The 21,689-nt window shown below is 31.6% G+C and overlaps 1 protein-coding gene and 1 long non-coding RNA gene across 2 annotated transcripts; both read right to left on the bottom strand.

The window, feature by feature from the left end:
* Positions 1-8,770: 8,770 nt before the first annotated feature.
* LOC145326683 (uncharacterized) lies at positions 8,771-10,010 on the bottom strand. The gene is made up of 2 exons (XM_080170049.1): positions 9,935-10,010; positions 8,771-9,454 (listed from the first exon to the last, which is right to left on the bottom strand). Exons 1-2 carry the CDS (start codon positions 10,007-10,009, stop codon positions 8,771-8,773), a joined length of 759 nt encoding a protein of 252 aa, XP_080026175.1. The 5' UTR covers position 10,010.
* Positions 10,011-14,365: 4,355 nt separating this feature from the next.
* On the bottom strand, positions 14,366-19,050 carry LOC145325717 (uncharacterized). Its single transcript, XR_013881552.1, has 3 exons — positions 18,922-19,050; positions 17,324-17,384; positions 14,366-14,425 (listed from the first exon to the last, which is right to left on the bottom strand). It is a non-coding gene; the product is annotated as an uncharacterized LOC145325717 (long non-coding RNA).
* Positions 19,051-21,689: the final 2,639 nt, after the last annotated feature.

Genomic DNA, 21,689 nt, shown 5'->3' with positions numbered 1-21,689 from the left:
CCATGCAAAGTTTGAAATCGATAGGACAACTCTAACATGCCTAAATTATGAAAAGAGCTAACCGTTACGGACTGACGGACGGACCGACCCTAATAGCTTCGCTTTTAAAAACAAGTAAATTCTCATTTTGAATTTGCTGCTTACGTCCAAGGGGAGGGGGGCGGGAGGAATTTATTGTTCAAACCCCTCAAACTTTGAAACCCCTCAATTTACCCCACTCAAAATATCTAAAAACAAGGATGACAATTTTCATAAAAGCGATGCCCTAAAGAGGTAGGACAAACAATCATTGACACTGAATAAGAATATAAGATAAAATTGGTTAATATATAGAATGTATACTAAATTGAGCCCTGAAAATTTCAGCCCGCTATCTTGAAAGGAAGTTGAGAAAATCAAAAAAAATTGAAAATCTAGGAATCGATCTAGCACCCCAAATAACAGACAGATGGACAAAAAAAAGTATAGATTATATAGGCATATGTCATAATAATCTTCACTAAAAATTTCAGCTGTCTATCTTGAACAGGAGCTGAGAAGTCATGTTTCCCCCATAGACTGACGGACGAACAGACAAAGTGAATTATAGAGTAGCTTTGCTATTAAAAATTATTACCAGCTTCTTAATATTTATTTTATTATAAATTCTTTTTATCATAATCTATTCTGAGGATTTTATCTTTATATTTTGTTTAGCTTAAAAGAGGCATATACCCGTACTTTTTTAGTAGAATGGGAAGGGACATTGGGCTGTTTATAATACACTAGTCCCCAAAATTTTGTAATAACGTTTTATTACCAAATTTTGGGACTTTAATTGAAATTTGATTGATTGAGTGTCCTAACGTTTCGACACCTAATTGTAATTTTTTGTATTATCATTGGGGATGTACATTAATTAAACTGCCATCGTATCCATTTAGATAATTAATAACGGTTGCGCCCCTAGCATCTAAGGACTTCTAAGCCCAAATTGTAATCAACCAAAGGGTTGATTTTGAGTATCATAATTGGGGAATGGGATTGGCATTAATTTGCCGGCCATTGCCTTATCCAATTGATCCCTAAGGGCCTTTTAAACGGTGGTCTCCAAAAAGTTTTGTCTGTAATGTGAAATGCAGAATTGTGTGAATATATCAATAAATTAAAGCTTGAAATTTATTTTTTAAAAGCGAAGCTTTTCTATAATTAGGGTCGGTCCGTCCGTACGTCCGTCTGGAAACTGGATATAATATGATATGCTGGAAATATTTTTTCAGTATGGCTAAGAACCGGTTCTAATACACCGGATATTAAGTTGAAACAAACTACCTAAATGTTGCTATATACAAAAAATTTACCTTACTATTACAGGAATCATAATTCTATGAGAATGATTCTAATTTGTCTTTATTAATGCTTAGATCTAACAGTATGGACAGACAGACTCTAAATATGGAAAAGCTTCACTTTTAAAAGATGATATTATTTTTTCTAGGAATATCAGAAAACCAGAAAAGTGATTTTCCCATTATTCTGTGATATCTGATTTCTCACAATTATTCCAGGATTAAAATCGACTAGATCTGTATATATACTGTCTCTATGAAAAAGATTTATTACCCTAGATGGTCTATTAGATACAATAATCCGTTCAACTTTAAAAGTAATTTGTAGCAGACAAAGATTTTTGTTTCTATTTAGTCATAAGCGACATATTATATGTTAAATTAAAAAATACGTACTGAAAGGAACACTTTCTTACCAATAATGTGGTAGGAATGTTCTTGTAATGTGTTCCAACTAAGGAATTGACCTGTAGACTTTCTGTATTTATTAAATATCTGTTAAGTATTCTTTATATTTTTGTAAATTTAAAATTATTTTATTAAGTATTTTTACACTGCTTAGGTGCTTTCCCTCAAAGTGCCTGGTTAGCATTGACACAGCTCCCTCCCCCCCCCCCCCACTCCCATATATTTAAATCAATTAGATGATAATGGAATGGGTATAAGTTTTTTGCTTTGCCTAGTCCCTGGGAAGCATATACCTTCGATTCCTATACACCTAACCCTAACCTTAATTGTCATAAACAAAAAAAAACACAGATTTTCAACTTGTTTTTATAAATAATGGGGGAGGGGTTGTTATCTGCTCAACAAGGCAATTTGAGAAAAAATAACTTATGTATACTCAGAATGTAATTTTATTATTATGTTTTTTTTTACACTAATATTCTTTTTATTTTTAAAATTAATTAATCTAACAGAAAAGTAATATTTATATTAGAGCTACTGTATAGATGGTTGTGTCTGTCCTTCTGACATAATTATCCTGTTCATTTCATTTTTGGAATAAAAGTCCCTATGACAACAACATAGAAAATATTTAAGCGAAGCTTTTCTACAAACAATTCCTATAAATGTAAGTATGTAATGAAACATAATCCTGTGTTTAAGCAATTTTGCAACAATTTACTGCTTAACTCAAACTGTGTTTTCATGTTTAATTTCATAGCAACGCTTTTATGGATGTTGTCATCCTTGTTTATACAGATGACAAAAATAAAATGATAAACCAACCCTCTGTAACAACATTGATATTTTAGTTTAAACCAAGACTTACTTACAAAATTAATTATAGATTAACTGTTAAAATTTTGATAGAAAGAACATAAATAAATTTATACAGATCATATTACTGTATTACACATGTTTACATTAATGTTAAGTAATTATAAAGCTAAAATAATATTCTCTTGAAGAAAATTTAGCTATCATAATATACTACACTTTTTGCGTTTTCTTATTGATTTGAAGGGGTTTTCAGTTGAAGTAGTTGTATGTTCTTCCCTAGTTATAGGGTTGAGATTTTCTACAGTTATGTATTCATGCAGATTAACCTCAATTAAGTTTAGAGCTCCCTTTGGACCGCTGAACACATCAAAATCATCATCATGTACAACTATGGCAAACTTTGGTTGATGTAACATTATTGAATCTCTACAAAATTTATCATAATCATTTCTTTTATCCTTACTACGCTTAACTCTAATACTTGTCTCACTGTATTTTAAAGAATTTATACCTTTATTCTTAAATCTTACTTGCAAGATAAATTATAGAGTAGATGCATACAAATTTAAGTAAAAAGACTTATAATAATCATTATTTTTATACTAAACTAAATATATTTATACGTTATTGGTAAAAATATGGCATTATAATATTTTCTTAAAATGAAGGATATTAAATATGAAACACTACACTATGTGCTTTTTATTGATTTGATTGGTCAGTGTTTGTTGCAGGTATGTGTTCATGTAGATTATCATCCTCAATTAGGTTTAGAGCTCCTTCAGGTTGACTGAATGTTTCTAAATCTAAATTGTCATCATGTACAACTATGGCAAACTTTGGTTGATTTAACATAATTACATCTCTACAAAATGTATCATAATTTTTTCTTTCATGTTTACTCTTCCAAACATCTATGCTTGTCTCATCATCTGAATATATTAGTGAATACTCATCTCCCCAAGCTGCAAATTCACGTTTATGATCAATATGTTCATCAGCAAATACAATGATATTCTGAAATTCACTGAAATTTTTAAAATCTGAATTCATGTTGATATATTTGATATGTCTTGGCTTGTTTACTAGATCTTTCACCTTTGAGCTGTAGTAGATTATCTCATAGTAACTCCAAGTTATATCAGCATATTTTCTAGAAATGTTTCTCTTTACATCCTCATATAATTCTCTATTTTCTAATTTGATTTTCTTTTCAACTTTATACAGCCTTTTATTTGGTTCTACTTTAATTTTCTTCTCTTCATAAAGTAAACTAAGAAACTCCTTTGTATTTGCCTCTCTGATAATATCTTTAGAAATTCTTGAGTATGTTATGATTGCAATACTCCCTTTCTGATCAAATAGTTTGTACTTCTCTAATATTGCCATAGTTAAGGCACTAATATCATGTTTATCTTTATTATGATAGTGATGACACGCTTTTTCTTTAGGATAAATATTAGGGTGGGTTCATATCGGAATTAGACAAAGCGGGGATATGCAACAGATAAAATTAACCTTAAAAACATTTCTGACCGAAAAAGAATTTTAAAAAATTGAGTTTTAGAACACGACCACTTAAAAATATAATTCATTACTTATTAGTATGCAAAGACGACATTCAAAAAAAATTTTGTATCAGAACTATGGCTTCATGGTGCTCCCTGGAAAGGCCTTGAGGAGCTGAATCAGGAACTTTTGTCCGTTTCAAAATATCTCGTTCCTAGCCTTAGAAATCACTAAAAAACCAAAAAAATTTAAGGTTTATTGAGAATTGTCCAATTTGTAGAGGTTTTTTAAATTTTCTCAGGCTAGGAACGAGATTTTTTGAAACGGACAAAAGTTCCTGACTCAGCTCCTCGAGGCATTTCCAGGGAGCACCATGAAGCCATAGTTCTGATTCAATAAATTTTTGACTCCAATTTACAAATAGCTATACAATTGAATGTCTGGTCGTCAGCGGTTTTAAGACTTAGGATAAATTTTAAATCATCCAGAGGTGTATTATATCTATATAAATTGAGTGCAGATCCCCGCTTTAGCCTCAGAAAAAAAATGTCCAAAATCGACCCACCCTAATAAATATATTCATGTAGGTTTTTATCTTCAATTGCTCCAGAACTATTAAGTTTATTGTTATTGTAAGCATTCTCCAAAATAATTGCAAAGGACATTGTTCTAAGTATTATATTTCTCATATATTTCTCATATTGATTCGGCACAAGAGTAGGGTGACATATGATAATATTTCTTGCTTGAGCACCCTGGAATTCCTCTATACTTGTTATCAATATTCCTTCAGGTTTCTCCATGTATTCTCTAAAATTTCTGACAACTGATGTAGTTGAGGAAAAGTGTTTGTGTAACAATTCAAATACTCCATCAATATGTTCACTGCTCTCTGCTAATATAACAACACTTTCTTGAGGTTTATGTATGAAATATTTGTTTACAGCAGCAACAACTAATAAACTAGGATTAATGTCATAAATATTTCTGTAGTAAAAATTATGGTTACCCATGACATTAGTATCAAGAGAACAAGACATTTGGTGAGTAGAATCCTTTCTTAAAGCTTTAGCTAGATGTATAATTTGTTGAGAATTTCTCATATTTTTGGTGAGATTAACATGAACAGCATTATTATTCAATTTCATTGTTTCTATCCATTTCTTTTTCTCTTTTTCGTTGCTTTCTTGGTGTACTCTTAAGTTAACACAAATTGTCTCTATAGAGGTAGGAAAAACAATTTTTCCAATTATCATTTCATCAATGAATAAATGATCACAGTGATTATAATGTAAAAAAGCACTTAAAGCATTCATTATACCAGTATGCCAATAGGTCGTAGTAATGCCTAAATCTTTAGTAGTAATAACTTTGATATTAGGATAAGAGTCAAAATCTACTGTAGCTGTAATGTCCATAGCAGAAAATTCAGCTCTATCATATTGTAGTGTAGTGTAAGCAAGTGAAAGTGCTGTTAGATTAATGTAAAATAATTGTTGTTTACTATTATCGTTTGCACATTTTTTAGCTCTTTCCTTTAGTACATATGTTTTACCAGTACCATAGTCACCATCTATGATAAGGAATTTAGCTGGTGAGTGTACTGCTTGCAGCTGTTCATTGTTAAGCATGTATACAGAAACACTACTCTGTTTTGATAGCTCTTCAATCTTTTCAGGTAATATTGATTGTTCATCAGTTAACATATTCTTAGGAACATTACCATCTCCTGAAAGTCCTTCAGTCTTTCTTATTAATGCTAGTTGTTGATCAGTTAGCATTTCTTCAGGAATAGAGCTTTCTCCTGATATGCCATCAGTTTTACCAGTGAATGCTTTCTCAGTTTCTCTACTAATGGTAAATGGATCTGATATCAATTGATTGAATCTACTTGACTCTTTAATAGAAATGTGATATATAAGTTCAGCAACAAGATTTTCATATTCTGTCTGATCATGATTATCAGATGTAACAAGCTTGTGTTCCATTATCTGCTTTAACCAAGTTGTTGCATCATTAGCATCTTGTAGAATAAATTGCTGACAGTTGACACAGGGATTTGTGGTTTCTTCATCAATAGGCAAATGTGGAACACATGCAGCCCTGACAAACACCCAATCTTTGAAAATCATTTTTCCAAATAATTTCTGCATGAAAGAAAAGTGCTGTTTTGTTTGATCTGAAGCATCTTTAAGTAGTTTGAGTTTATCTCCTTGATCTTTAGGTCCAAGTTTAACCTCTATATTGATAATAGCATTATGCTTAGGAATTATCATGATGGTGTCCCATTCAGTTTTGTTTTCTTGGATACTTATGTTAAAAAACTGATATTTATAAAAGTTTTCAAGTTTATCCTGAGGAATATTTTTAAGGACTTTGTTTTCAAAACTATAATAGCATTCTTTGCTATTTTCTGTGTGATAAGTTTGGTTTTCAATTTTTTTTCTTTTAGGACTTGGACTTGAAGAACACTGATCTGTATTTGGAAGTTCTGTAGTTCTATTCTGTATACCAGACTGTTGGCTTACAGCAACTTTTTTTTTGAGACTTGAATTGTATTTAAAACCATAGTTTTTCAACACCTAACATTAACAATGCTAATATTTCATGTATTAAGAAAATGAAAATTTAGGAAACAACAGATGAAAAATAAATATATTACACAGTGTTTCAATAGAAACGTTTTTTTAAAAATCTTAATTATGCATAGTAAATAAAACAATTATATGAAATGCTTCATATATCTAAAAAACCTATTCTGGGACATTTTTGTTTTAAATATTTAAAGATTAATTTTTCAACAAATTATGCCTTGAAAACCGGTATTTCTAAGGCCTTATTTTTGAAGATTTATAGATTTAAAGATTGTGGAAAAAATGCGCACATGTTTAAAATTCAAATTAAATGGCTTGTATTAATAGTAGAAAAACATTATGCATACTGCTAGAATTGTCATAAACTCTAGGTTTTAGATATATAAGAACCATTCCTGTGCTACATATAGTATAGGGACTACATGGTAAAATGATCCAACTTACTTAAAACTTTTCAACCTTTCTCTTATTTTTCAACGTAGCTCCTAAACTAAAAATAGCATGAAAAAAGTACTTATTTCTCCAAAATCTAGAGTTTGTGACGATTCTAACGGTATGCAAAACGTTTTTCTACTATAAATACAAGCTACGCAATTTTAATTTTAAACATGTGCACATTTTTTCCCCGATCTTTAAATCTATAAATCTTCAAAAATAAGGCCTTTGGAAAAACAGGTTTTAAGGCAAAATTTGTTGAAAAATTAATTTTTAAATTTTTGAAACATAAATGTCCTAGAATAGGTTTTCCAAATATATAAAGTATTTTATATAATTTATTTTCTATGCATAATTAGGTTTTTCAAAAAAAAACGTTTCTATTGAAACACCCTGTATGTTTTAACAGACGTTTCGTCAAAGATAGGAATATCTCAAGAAATATTTATGCTAAAATAACAACATTGCCAAAGAGAATTCAGAAGAGATGAGTGCTTTCCTTCATTGTTCCTATTGAGCACATCCACTCCCTTATCTTAAATAAATTGAATATAATGGAAGAATTAGTTTTGCGGGTACACCGACAAACGTCCTAATGCGACAAACGTCCTAAACCTGAAAATGCGATAAACCTCCTAATGTGACAAACGTACTAAGCGACAAACATCCTAAACGACAAACCTCCTACAGGTACAAACATCCTAATGCAACATTTCTTAAGTAAAACGTCCTAAAATTTTTCAAAGGTTATGAAATAAAAAAAATCTTCCAAAATTTGAGAACAAAATCCACTAACAAAAAAAAACGATTGGAACAATGAAAACCAATATGGCGATAAAACACAAGGGATTATTTTTTAACTGAAATTTATTTCTTTAATAACTTCATCCACAGGCCAAATTTTAAAAATCTGTCCGACAGTTTTCCCAAAGTCTATGTTGGCTATCAAACGGCATGGTTTCAAACCCGATACATCCTTGCATTAAAAAATTTGACCTTTAATTTTTTAGGACGTTTTACTTAAGAGATGTCGCAGTAGGACGTTTGTCGCTTAGGACGTTTGTCGCTTAGGACGTTTGTCGTTTAGGACGTTTGTCGCATTAGGAAGTTTGTCGCATTAGGACGTTTGTCGTAGTAGGACGTTTGTCGGTGTACCGTTTTGTGGTATCCTCCCCCTACTTTCCCTGGCTGTAGAGTCGCTTCGCTCCTAGTTAGGCCCGTCTAAGTAAATCCCCTGTATAGAGGGGCGAAGCCATGTAAATACCCTCCCAATGATAAGTTCATGTTAATTGTGGCAATTTATTCTGATTTCTTAACTGTAATGATTGATCTACTGCTCTGTTCCCTCCACGTGCCAGGGCTGAAGGGAACTAGGGCTAACCTATATTGGTATGCCTATTATAATCTATGCATTTGATATAACTATCCCATTAGCCATGTTATTATTGTTGTTGTATAATATAATCAGTAATTTCTGCACCTTTGGACAATAAACACCATACTTGGTAAACTGCATTTCATTGCTAGTGAAAGATAGAGGCTACTACAGTTTCTTGTCCTTGTATAAAACACATATACCTATTTTGCTCTACCCTGCATGGCTACCCATTACTGAATAAACCCTTCCCCTATTATCTTCCAATGGATGATTGTCTAAAAGTATAAGTTTAGAAAAAGCTAAACTTTAATTAGGGCTAAGATGAAATAAGCTAATGAAATATAACATTCCTTTTTAAATAGCCAGTTCTGTGGGCTTTGAAATTTTGACGGATTTTCCCTCCACTTCTTATGTTCCTCAATACAAGACTCAAGATCTTTATCTGAATAATCTTCAATGTCTAGGATCTCCATCACTCTTTTCTCATCCTCATTAATTTCTGCATATTTATCCTTTTTTCTCATTTCTTTCCCCTTATCAACTAATTGCTGAATGCAATCACCTGATTGAAAGCTGTTGAATATAAATGCTTCTAAGTTTGATTCTCTTGCTTCATTGACAAGCTCATGATGTAAACATTCCTCAAGATGTTTATCCAAAATCTGAGCATCTTGCTTTTCCCTGCCCTTGTTTCCTAGCACAGTTGGTTTCTTTGGTGTTACAAAATGATTTGGAATAGCTATAACCTTACTCTTTGAATCATAATAATAATCAGCTACTTTCTTTTTTATTTCTTCTATCTTTTCTTTAACTAAAATTCTTTGTTTTTCTCCTGCAGGGCCATGAAAGTTTATACTCGTTTTACCAAATTCTTCAGCTAAATTTGATGATTGAGAATCTTCTGATGATAAAGAGAAAACTCCAAATTCTAATCCACAAGTACAATTGGTAGAAGGAATTGTAGACTCAATCTCAACTTGCTTCTAAATATATTCTGTGTTAACCTTTATCATTTACGTTCCTTTCCAAATCCTAACCTCTCATGGGGAGGGTTAGGGGTGAGGGGAGGATGTGTTTTTTATCGTTCCTTTTTTATTAAATATTTTTCAACTATATGACAAAATCATGGTAATATTCACTTATAACCCCTTAATTTAGCAACGTATAATTTATGTCCTTTTTTAAAACTAACTCATTATTAATAACTGGTTTGAAATATATTGAGGTAAAATCTAATTCATTATTTCCTATGTAGCTATTAATAGAGTGGGATTTTGGCTTTTGCTAGAAAGCAGCAGAAAAATAGCATCGGAATTCACTGAATTTGAAAGATTTTGAATGGGGTTTCTAATAGATTGATAATTACAACTTGGAATGATATAGTAGCCAAGCAATTTTCAATATTGTTTTAAAGGCATAAAATATTTTTGTACAAATTTCATGACTAAACACAGAATATATACCTTTATAGTATCACTACCAGGACCTGCACAACCTGTGTTTTCATCCATTTCAGCTCCACTGCCTAATTCCTCCATTTCTAAATAAAATTTTAAGATTATATAACTTAATGCAAAAGTAATTTTGGAGCTCTTATATCCAATAGAAATAAGCTATTTTTATTGTTATCAAAATTTAATTTTAATTAACACAATTACATCAATGACCATTTTTAACTACATTTTTAATCTCTAATCCATAAGCTCTTGCAAATTATCATTTTTACAATAATTGGCTTGGCCTCCAATCTTGGCTAGTATTGTACAATTTGATTTACTTCCCCTGCCCCAAAGTAGATAACATTCTTTTCAAGTGATAATTGCAGTTGTAAATGAGATCTTGAGCTACGGATAGATTGTGATAATTTCACAAAGTGTTTATAGATTTTAACACTTGAGCAAGACTGACCTTAACCCAGTATACAGCTATCTCATTCCAAATAAGTTTATTTCTTTGCAGGAGTAGAAACAGCTCTCCCAACTGTTGTTGTGGCAGCCAGTGAGTCTAGAGTATCTAGGACTGCCACCTTTGTCAACTGCCTAAAATAGAAGGGGTTTTACTACAATATTTTTATCCTTATACTAAAGTAACAGGATGTTTGTCTGTGTGTCTGTGTGTACTGAAGGATCTCACTAACCGCTGAACCGATCGGGTTCTACTTTACAGGGTAGATTCTCATATGTCCTGGGAAGGTTTTTAATTATTTTGGGGGAGGGTACCACCACCCTCCCAAGAAAAATCCCAAAAAAACAAAAAAAGAATTATACTTCTCGATTATAGAGATAAAGAGATAAAGAGAGTTCAACGCATACATAAACGTCAATTGCAATAAATATGAGATTTAGGAAAGAGAGTTCAACGCAAACATAAACGTCAAACGCAATAAGTATAATAAAAAACCTTTAAAGTGCCACTAGAGGCCTCTAGGGGTGTAACCGTTAGTCCAATTATATAAAGTAGTCAGGTTTATTCTTGTCTATATTTTTGTGTTATATTATAATTATGTTTATTATTCTCTTGATAAAGATAAAACAAATTATAAGATATAAATCATAGGATGTTAACATCTATAGCACAGACATATTTCCAATTTTTATGAAGTTGAAATAAATAAAGATATTAAATAAAACGATGTTAGCCATGGAAACCTTCCCTCCCCCCTTTAATTTTTAAAAGTATTAGTAAATTTGTGTCTGTCTGTCTGTAGCAAAGGATCTGCTGAACGAATATAGATCCTTCTTACATGAAAGGTCCATGAAAGTTTATAACTATTTTGGGTTAGGGTACCTCAATGTTTTGAATTGAAATTCCCACCAAAATTTTGGACTTAAATTGACAGAGACTCTTAGGGAGTGGCCGCAAGTATTTAGAGAAAGAGGAACAGACAAACAGATATATATTAGTTTTAGAATAGTTGCGCTAATACTAATTTTACCTCTTACTTACACGCAAATGAGATTAAATTGAAGGCCAAGCTTAAATATATTCATAGGAGCAAAGCTTCCCTACATCTAAACAATAAATATGTTTTTCCTTATATAATAGTAACAGGATTTGTGTCTGACTGTACCAGAGGATTTTGTTCACCACTGAAATAAAATAGTTTTCTTTTACAGTGTAGCTTTGCATAGGTCCTGGGAAAAGTTATAACTTTTTTCTGGGAAAAAATCCCACCCCCCTTCCACCAATTTTCTTAAAAATACTAAAATAAGAAATGGGAGTCGAATTCAATCCCCACCACTTCAAGTACCCATAGAGGCCTCTTAAGGTGTAGCCATTACTTAATGAATATTTCTACTAGCTTTTAAACACAGTAGGGTAGTTTTTCATCTGATTATTTCTGTAGGTAAGGTTAGGTTGGGTTATATTAAATACTTTACTTTGCTTCCCTCTTGGTTCAGGCATAGAAAAACACTGTGGATTTTTAATTTATTTTAAAAATAGGGTTGTAGGGGGTATCAGTGCTCAAAATGCATTTAATATGAAACTAATATACTGTTAAAATGTTTCTCTTGGATTGATACTGGATCTGATCCTTTCTTATTGACAAGAAAGTGTATAAAGGGAATACTAAAAAGGTGGTGGGACACACCCTAGATAAATAGTAGTTGCGCTACTCATGAAAATAATAAATTTTACCTCTTACCTAACAACAAAAGATAACTCCAGAGCCAATTTGTTCTAATGAGCAAAGCTTCTCTATAACTAAAATAATAAATATGTTCAGTAATATCCCTACTTTAATTAAGCTCAGAAACATTAGGTCACATGAACATTAACACTCGTTGAATAAACAGTACATAAATAAATGAGTCTAAACAAAATTGTAATTATTTTTCTGCTTAATTACAAGATATTGTTTAAGAATATACTCACATTTTTAGGACTTTATGATAGAGATGTTTCGCTTATAACATTATAACTTGATGTAAAAGGAATCTTTATTCCAAAAATCCGATAATAGGGTAATTACAACAAATAAAAATTGTTGTTAAAAAGGTTAAAAATCAACATGTTTTAAATGAACGTAGTACAGACTTTCTGGTAATTATTATAGAGTTGCTACACATCCTAAATTGTATCTAACTGTTATAGGAATTATCATGCAAAGTTTTAAATCTATATGACAACATGCATGAATTAATAAAAAGACCTAACCGTTACGGACTGACTTATTTTAGAAAAGCCTCGCTTTTAAAAAGAACATAGAAAATGGAACTGACAGACATACATTAGATTTAGAGTAGCTGTGCCACTAATAATTATGAAATATTAAAACTTACATTCACCACACAGAAGATAACACAAAGGCCAAGTTATTCTTTTTAGGGGGAAAGCTTCTCTATAACTAAATAGATAAAGACGGCTATTAATAAATATAGTGGCTATACTTTTTTTATATATAAAATATGTCTATGTTGCGTTTGACGTTAATGTCTTCGTTGAACTCTCTTTCTAAAATCGAGAACATAAAAAAATTTCTCTTGGGAGGGTGGTGGTACCCTCCCCCAAAATAGTTAAAAACCTTCCTGGTACCTATGAGAATCTACCCTGTTAAGGAGAACCTGATCGGTTCAGCAGTTTGCGAGATCCTTCGGTACAGACACACAGACAAACAAACAGACAAACATCCTGTTACTTTAGTATAAGGATTTATTTACACAAAGTGGATTGGGGGTTATATGTGCTAAAATTGAGCTTTATGTGAAAGCACCAATATACTTTTAAAATATTGTGCAGACTAATTAATAATCGCATTGTATTATAAACAGCTTTCCTCGGATATTAAAATGAAAGTATATAAGATTAAAACCCGTTTTGTTAGCCACGACCAGCGCCCGGGTAAACAAAACTGGTATTAATTTTGTAGTTTTTATTTTAATATTGGTGGAAATTTATTTGTAATACAATGTTATATTTGATTTATTAGTATGGCTAAAAACCGGTTATAATAGATGGCGTACATGACTTATAGAGTAGCTGAGATACATAATCTTATTTCTCGTATTCAATCGAATCCGGTGGATAGGAACCGGTTCTTATCCATACGAAAAAACTATGTCTAGCATCGTATTATATCCAGCTTTCTACGAATATAAAAATGTACAATCATAAGATTAAAAACAGTTTTTTTAGCCGGTGCCTCCGGCACCTCGGGGATAAAAAACTAGTTTTAATCTTATAATTGTACATTCTATATCCGCGGAAAGCCGTTTATAATACGATGCGAGAAATAACTATTCTTACCTTCACTACACAGAAGATAACACCAAGGCCCCAGTTATTCTCTAAGAGCAAGGCTTCTCTATAACTAAACAAAAAATACGTTTATTAAAAATTACATCTTAAGTACCTAATCTTATTTGTTTTTTGTATGAGCCTTAGTTAGACTTCTTTAATATTATTTGTTGTCAGATTTAGAAATTCAAAGGCAAATAAAAAAATTTACATCTTTAAAACAGCTAATTAAGAGAAAGGACAGACATAACCTAAATATAGGGTAGTTGCACTACTTAAGAAAATGTATAATTTAAGAAGCTGCACTATTACAAAATTGTATAATTTCACAACTTACCTTAACACCAGAAGATAACACCAAGGCTACAGTTATTCTTTAGGAGCAAGGCCTCTCTATAACTAAACAAAAGATACGTCTATCAATAATTACATCTTAAGTACCTAATCTTATTTGTTTTTTTGTATGAGCTTTGGTTAGAATTATGACTTTTTAAATATTATTTATTGTCAGTTTTAGAAATTCAGCTATCTAGTGGAAATTTTAGTTTTAAAAACATTTTTTTAGGGGGGGGGGATGTTGAATTAAGAGGAAAGTCCAAACATAACCTGGTTAACGAGTAGCTGCGCTACTTATGAAAATATATAATATTAACAATTACCTAAGCACAACAAATAATAAATGATAAGGTCAAGTTCTGCTTAGTAGCAAAGCATCTCTATAAAGAAAAAGTAAAAATTAGTAAAATAATCTTTAAATTTCATCATAACTTCTTCTGTTTTTTTAGTAGCAAAGCTAATCTATAATTCAAAATGTCCGTCCGTCCGTCTGTCCGTCAGAGACAGAAAGGGGGAAATGTGATTTTATCGGCTCCTATGAAAGATAGAAGGCTTTCAGGGATTAAATATGTTAACATTCTTTCTATACTCACCAAGTTTCATTAAGATTCGTCAATTAATTGGGGTGCTAGATAGATTCCTAGATTTAAGTTTTCATGATTTTCTTTACTCCTATTCAAGATAGACAGCTGATATTTTAAGGTATTAAATAAGTTCATAATTTACATATCCCCACAAAGTTTCAATAAGATTTGCATATTGGTTGAGGTGCTAGATCGATTCCTAGATTTTCACGTTATAAATCTTACAAGGTTTCATGATTTTTTAGATTAATATTTTTTATGAAACTGCTCTATAGTTCATTTTTTTCCGAATATCCATCCATAATTTTTAGCTTCGCTACTTATTGATGTTGTCATTCTTGTTATTTTTTGTTTGTTTGATATGGTTTTCCTTTACTGTATAGCTTCTTATAGGTCCTGGTAAGACAGTTTATAGCTATTTTAACTATCCCTATCTAGTAATAAAAAATATTTTTGGTAAACATATGATCTTAACATAGAAAGAAAAGAATAGTTATTTCTCGTATCGTATTATAAACGGCTTTCCGCGGATATAGAATGTACAATTATAAGATTAAAACTAGTTTTTTTAGCCCCGTGGTGCCGAAGGCAACGGCTAAAAAAACTAGTTTTAATCTTATGATTGTACATTTCTATATTCGTAGAAAACTGGATATAATACGATGCTAGAAATAGTTTTTTCGTATTCATGAGAACCGGTTCCTATCCACTGGATTCAAATGAATACGAGAAAAGATTTTACATGTACTGCAATAATTAAACCTAAAAACTACTAATCTTCTCTGAATATTACAACTTACAAACTATTTTAATCATTTAAAATATGTTTAATTTCTACCAAAGTGCCTTGTAGAACACAGAGCCTCCCCCCATTTCCCTACCATTAAAGTAGAACAAATTGAAAATGATCTAATGGGCAGTAGTCCTTTTGGTGTAGCATAGAAAACCAAAAAAAATTAAGAGAGGGGAACATTAAGTTGATCTTCAAATAGAATTTAGTGTTTCACGTTTTAAGGGTTATTTTTTTAAAGAAAAGCTTTTCTATAATTAGGATCAGTCCGTCCATAGGCATGTTAGAATTGTCCTGTCATTTAGCAACTCCATAATCGTTACCAGAATGTCCATATGTCCATTTTAAACATGGACAAATTTTCGGTATACTGATTCCTGGGACAACAAAATACAATATTGTAAATGAAGCAACTCTGTAATCATGTCCTAGAAATGTGAGTATGTCGATAAACATTATCCTGTATCAAGCAGTTTTTACTTACAATTTTGCTTCGACTCTTGTACATATATATTCTGATTTTTTCAGTTCTGACATTCTACAAGTGTTAATGTCCATTTATCCTACCGTTTCAGAGCTTTGCTCTCATAGATGTTGTCATCCTTGTTTAATAAGTAATGAACAATGAATTTAATTTTAAGCTTTAGGCATAAGTTTGATTATTTTCTAGTTATTTTCAATTTTTCTGAAAAGATCCCAATTGATAGTGTTAAATTTGTCCTATTTCCTTTTTTATAGATTCATAAAGTGAGATATTTTTTAGTCATTAAATCATTTTGAAACTTTCGCCTTAACCTGCCTCAAGGGGTTAATCAAGATGTTAATCAAAGTGATTTTGATTAAAAATTTGTTGAAATACAGTGTGTTTTTTTTATGAGCACTTTTTTGAAAGCAATTTTACCCCACTTATAGTTATCAGAATTTAATGATTAATGGCTTTTTTTCTTCGTTTTTTAAGGGAAATTATGAAACAACAATAAAAATTACAGTTTTTGTTGAAAAAGTACAGTAAAGTTGAAAATTAAATACTTAGGTGTCAACATATAAAAATGGTTTTAGCGCATTTTTCTTAAAAAAATGGATTTTCTGTAGTCGACTTTGGGGGGCCAGTACTCCCTCCCTGGTTGAGATATGACCTTCAAACTTCGATATGTTCTAGTACATGTCCCTAATAGTATCTGTATACATTTTTAGCTCTATATCTCAACTTTGAAGTGTTTAGCAGCCATTCTTGCAAAAGGTTGATTATTTGAGCATAAGAAAAATGCGCTAAAACCATTTTTAGATGTAGACACCTAAGTTTTTAATTTTCAACTTTACTGTACTTTTTCAACAAAAACTGTAATTTTTTTTGTTGTTTCATAATTTCCCTTAAAAAACGAAGAAAATAAGCCTTAATCATTAAATTCTGATAACTATAAGTGGGGTAAAATTGCTTTCAAAAAAGTGCTCATAAAAAAAAACACACTGTATTTTGTTTTGTTTGTAAACAGTTACAAATATCATGAATAAGAAAAAAATTTTAAGATTTTAATTTCAGGAAGTATTTTAATATATTTTTAAAATCTCCTTAATTCTAAATTGTTTAGTAAGAAACCTTAGTTTTGATTCTACCTGCAGACGATTAATTTGGTTTGGTGATAGCTCATGATTTATACCTTCTGAATTGAACAATAGTACAATTTACAAGTATGTTGTACCTTCTTTTTTGCTCTATGCTCCAGAAGATTACCAGAGTAGGTTTCGTGATTTTCTTAGAGTTGTTACCTAGAGTTGCCTTCCCTTGTCCCTGCTGGAGAAAAGGAAACCCCTAAAATGAGAGAGAAAAAGCTATTTTTAGGAACAGACATATATAACCTGTTTAATGAGTAGCTGTGCTGTTAATGAAAATGTTTAAAACTTACATAACTACGGATGATAAGACCAAGGCCACAGCTATTCTTTTGGAGCAAAGGTTCTCTAAAACTAAAACAAATATATGCAATAGAAGCAATATTTCTTCAATATTTTTAAAGGCAAAGCTTTTCTATAACAAGGATTAGTCCGTCCGTCCGTATGTCAGGGACTGTTAGCTCTTTTCGTTAACTTAAACAGGTTAGAATTGTCCTATCAATTCCAAGCTTTGCCTGTATTAGTTAGGTACGATTTAAAAAGCGTAGCAACTCTAAAATGGTTACAAGAATTCCGTACATCCATTTTAAACATGTTGATTTTTAACTATTTGAACAATAAATTTTTAAGTGATAAAATCACCCAATTGATCTTATTTTTAGAATACTGATTCTTAGGACAACAAAGTATAATGCTATAAGCGAAGCATTTCTATAATTAAGCCCTAAAAGTGTAAGAATATCCTTAAATATTATCCACAGTGCATATGAAGGTGCTTTGACTTAAGTGTCAGAACCTAAATTGGGACGTAGTGCATTTCATTACCCTAGGTTAGGTAACTTCATTTCACTGTTCAATAAAATCTAAAATGCAGTTGTTTTTGAGAAAATTAGATTTGAAAATTTCAAGTTCAATTTTCACCCACTAGGAGTTATTTCATAACAATGACAAGAAAAGCAAATTTTGAACAAGTTTGCTTTTATAATGTCTGTCATAAAACCACTCCTGAAGTGAGCTGATTCATGGCCAGTTTTGTCAGTTGCTTTGCTAAGGTCACGGAAATTCAGCCTTAAATAAATCAAATATAGAGAGGTTTTATAAAAGCAAAGTTGTTCAAAATTCTAAATAAATAATCTTTGCTTTTCTTGTCATGATTATGCGGCAACTCCTAGTGGATGAAAATTGAACTTGAAATTTTCAAATCTAATTTTCTCAAAAACGGCTGCATTTTAGATTTTATTGAAAAGTGAAATGAAGTTACCTTAGCTAGGGTAATGAAATGCACTATGTCCCAATTTAGGTTCTGACAATAAAGTCAAAGCACCTACATACGCACTGTGTATCCTGTATTTCATCGGTTTTTAAACAATTTGGTTTCGACTATTATGTATTTAGGCTTTTATGTTCATGTTCTGATTATTCAGTTCTGACACTCTAATGTGCGTTTGTCCTACCGTCTTATAGCTTCGTTTTTATGGGTGTTGTCATCCTTGTTTTATATATAAGTGTTTACACTTAATGTTTCTTATTAAAATTAAAAGAGGAGAGAACTCCCCCCCCCTTCCCCTTTCTTTAAATGCCCCTTTAAATGCTGGTGGTACATTATACATACATATAGAGTAGCAGCGCTAATATGTAAAGAAAGAGGGAAAAGATTATTTAGAGGAACGGACAGACATGGTGAATGAGTATTGTATCTAAACACAAAGATAAGCCGAGTCCTTAAAAGCAAAGCCTTTCTATAACTAAATTAAGAAATACGCTTATTGATAATAATTCTAACTTATATGTTTATGTGTACATAACACTATTTTTGTAGTCAATTTTTGAAATTAAAATTATTAGCTGTAAATAGAAATAGTATAAAAAAATATATTGTTTTAACACTTACCTAACTCCAGAGATAAGACTAAGGCCAAGTTCTGATAAGGAGCAAAGCTTCTCTATAACTAAATTGATAAATACATCTATGAATTATTACTAGGGTTGGCAATCCGGATCCGGGATCCGGAATCCGCCCAATTTTGGAATCCGAATCCGGACCCGGAATCCGTTTTTTAATAGCAGATTCTGGATTATTATTTGATAGGCTAAAATTAGCGTCTTTTTCTTTCAACTCCTCTTTGAAGGCAAAGATTTTCATCATTATGTATAATATCTTTTAAAATCTTGTTCGATTCTCGGAAGTGAATTATAGAGAACACCAAAGACATTGATTTTTAGGACATATGTAGCACTTAATTTTTAAATTTTTTCTAAAAATTCTTTTAAAATATTGCTAGAATCCGGAATCCGAATCCGGAATCCGCCAAAAATAAGATTCCGGAATCCGCAAGGTGTCCGCCACTTTTTTTGATGGATTCTTTAAGAATCCGGAATCCGAATCCGAATCTGACTCAAAAAATCGAAGGATTGCCATCACTAATTATTACAAAATGTGAAGCTACTTGCATCCTAATCTTTAAAGGTGCTAGAGTAACTTTAGAAGAAAAATAGTAACAAACCTTCCCTGAATCTATAAAAAGCATCACTAAAAAAAGGGAACACATAGACAAATAGACAGACAGACATTACTAAATAAAAATCCGATGGATTGACGTAAATGCTATGCTACTTAGTAACATGAAAGTTCTTATTTGGTAAAATCAAACCCCTATCATTTTTTTAAAGAAAATCTTTTTCTACCATTAGTTACAAAATTCTACATATTTCATTGTCTTGTATATCATCAGTTTAATATTATTTTCTAGTGTATAATATAGTTACTGTTAATTTGTTTTAGCTGCACTACTTATCACTGTATTTCAGTTTAATATTCTTTTTGAAAAAAAATTAAGGGTTAGTATTTTTTCCAGGTCCGATTAATCTTTGGAGGTAGGAGGAACCCTTCCTCAAAAGGCAAATCACTGGATATCCTGTTACTTTTAATAAAAGGATAGGTATTCATTGTTGCGCTGCTTAGAAGGTAAACTGTTTAAATTTGTAGATTATACTTGGAATAGACACACCCCCCCCCCCCTCCTTCTACTAATTTGTCAGAGGGGGGGGGGGATATAACTGTTAGTAGGATACATATGACAAAGTAATGTTATCATATTTGCTTCACTTATTTATGGATGTTGCCATTCTTGCTATATTCTTATTCGTCATAGTAAAATGTTAAAGTTTACCTTTTAAATAATTGGTGTTTATTATCACAACGAGGTAAAAAAGCAACTAAAATATGAATAATCCTTACTTATCTTTCAGTTTTTTTTATTAATACGTGGCAAAAAAGCATTCAGCCGCCTGGATGTGGGGGGCAGCTAGCACAAAGATAAGCTGCTGTCACTGGGGCACAAATTAAAGGTGGCAGCAGTGTCTTATTACAGTTGCGGCAGCTGTGTCTCATTACAGTTGCGGCAGCTGTGTCTCATTACAGTTGCGGCAGCTGTGTCTCATTACAGTTGCAGCAGCTGTGTCTCATTACACTTACGGCAGCAGAGCCTCAGCTAAAGGTATAAGACAATGGCCGACTCATTGATGTACATCCCCAGTGTTATTACACAAAATTACCCCTTCTGCAGACTGCAATTACTGGTTGAAACTTATGGACACTTAACCCAACCAATCTGAATTCATTAACAGTCTTCAAAGTTTTTAAGCTAACGTATAAGAAAAAGTTATTATAAAACTTTGGGAACTTTTTATGAATTAAACAGTTCATTGTCCCCTCTCTCTCTCTCTCTCTCTCTCTCTCTGGCAGAGCCTTGTTTTTTGTAGACTAAAAATCTAGGAAAGGGATATTATACCTGTAGATAAACCATTTTACCCCAAGCTTTATACTCTGTGATGAAAAGGATTACAGCAATTTATTTTACAACAAGGCTGAGGGGTTCTTTGTTCAATAAGGCACATTGAGGGAAACAACCTTTCAAACAAAAAGACAGAATAATTTACAGAGTAGAACTTTGAAAAAAATTACATCAAAATTAGTCCTTCATCTTAGGAATAATGTTCAGTTCATTGCGCTTTGACAAAAGAACAAACAAAAGTAAGATATAGGGTTAATACACATTAGTTTGAAGTTATTAAGATAAGGGTTAAAGACAATCTAACTTTACATAAGTAGCGCAGCTAGAAAAGTTTAGTTGTAATATAGAAAGTTATATTATTGACATTATGAGAGAGTGAGAGAGAGGGAGAGAAAGAAAGAGAGAGAGAGATAGAGAGAGAGAGAAAGAAAGAGAGAGAGAGACAGTCAAATAGTGAAAGAATTCAAGAGAAAGAGAGATTGAAAGCGAGAAAAGAAAGAGACAGAAAATAGATAGAGAGAGAGAGAGAAGGAGTAAAAGAGATAAAGCAAATGATAATATACAGAGAGAGAAGGAGAGAAAGATAAAAATATAAAAAAAAAACTAAATAGTAGCTATGCAAAAAAAACAGCTTATTAGCTTAACTCACGAAACCTCTAAATCCAACTATTTCAAGAAAAAACTTCAACGCAACCTCGAAACTCTTCCATTTTTTCTTCAATTTTAGATTGAATTGATATACATTGCCTTATCCCCTATAAAACAAGGATGACAACATCCATAAAAGCAACGCTCTGGAAACGGTAGGACAAACTAACATTAACACTTGTAGAGTGTCAGGTATTCAAAAAATCAGATCAGTCGG

Source organism: Acartia tonsa, chromosome 8 (genome assembly GCF_053477335.1).
Source record: "Acartia tonsa isolate MP-2025a chromosome 8, ASM5347733v1, whole genome shotgun sequence".
NCBI classification, from domain to species: Eukaryota; Metazoa; Arthropoda; class Copepoda; order Calanoida; family Acartiidae; genus Acartia; species Acartia tonsa.
This window is presented reverse-complemented; position numbering and strand designations above follow the sequence as displayed.

Excerpts from the sequence above, each read along its gene's own strand:
- LOC145326683 (XM_080170049.1), bottom strand. The coding sequence starts at position 10,009 with ATGGAGGAATTAGGCAGTGGAGCTGAAATGGATGAAAACACAGGTTGT. Across the intron at positions 9,455-9,934 it reads CTGGTAGTGATACTATAAAG|AAGCAAGTTGAGATTGAGTC; the intron begins GTATATATTCTG and ends GAATATATTTAG.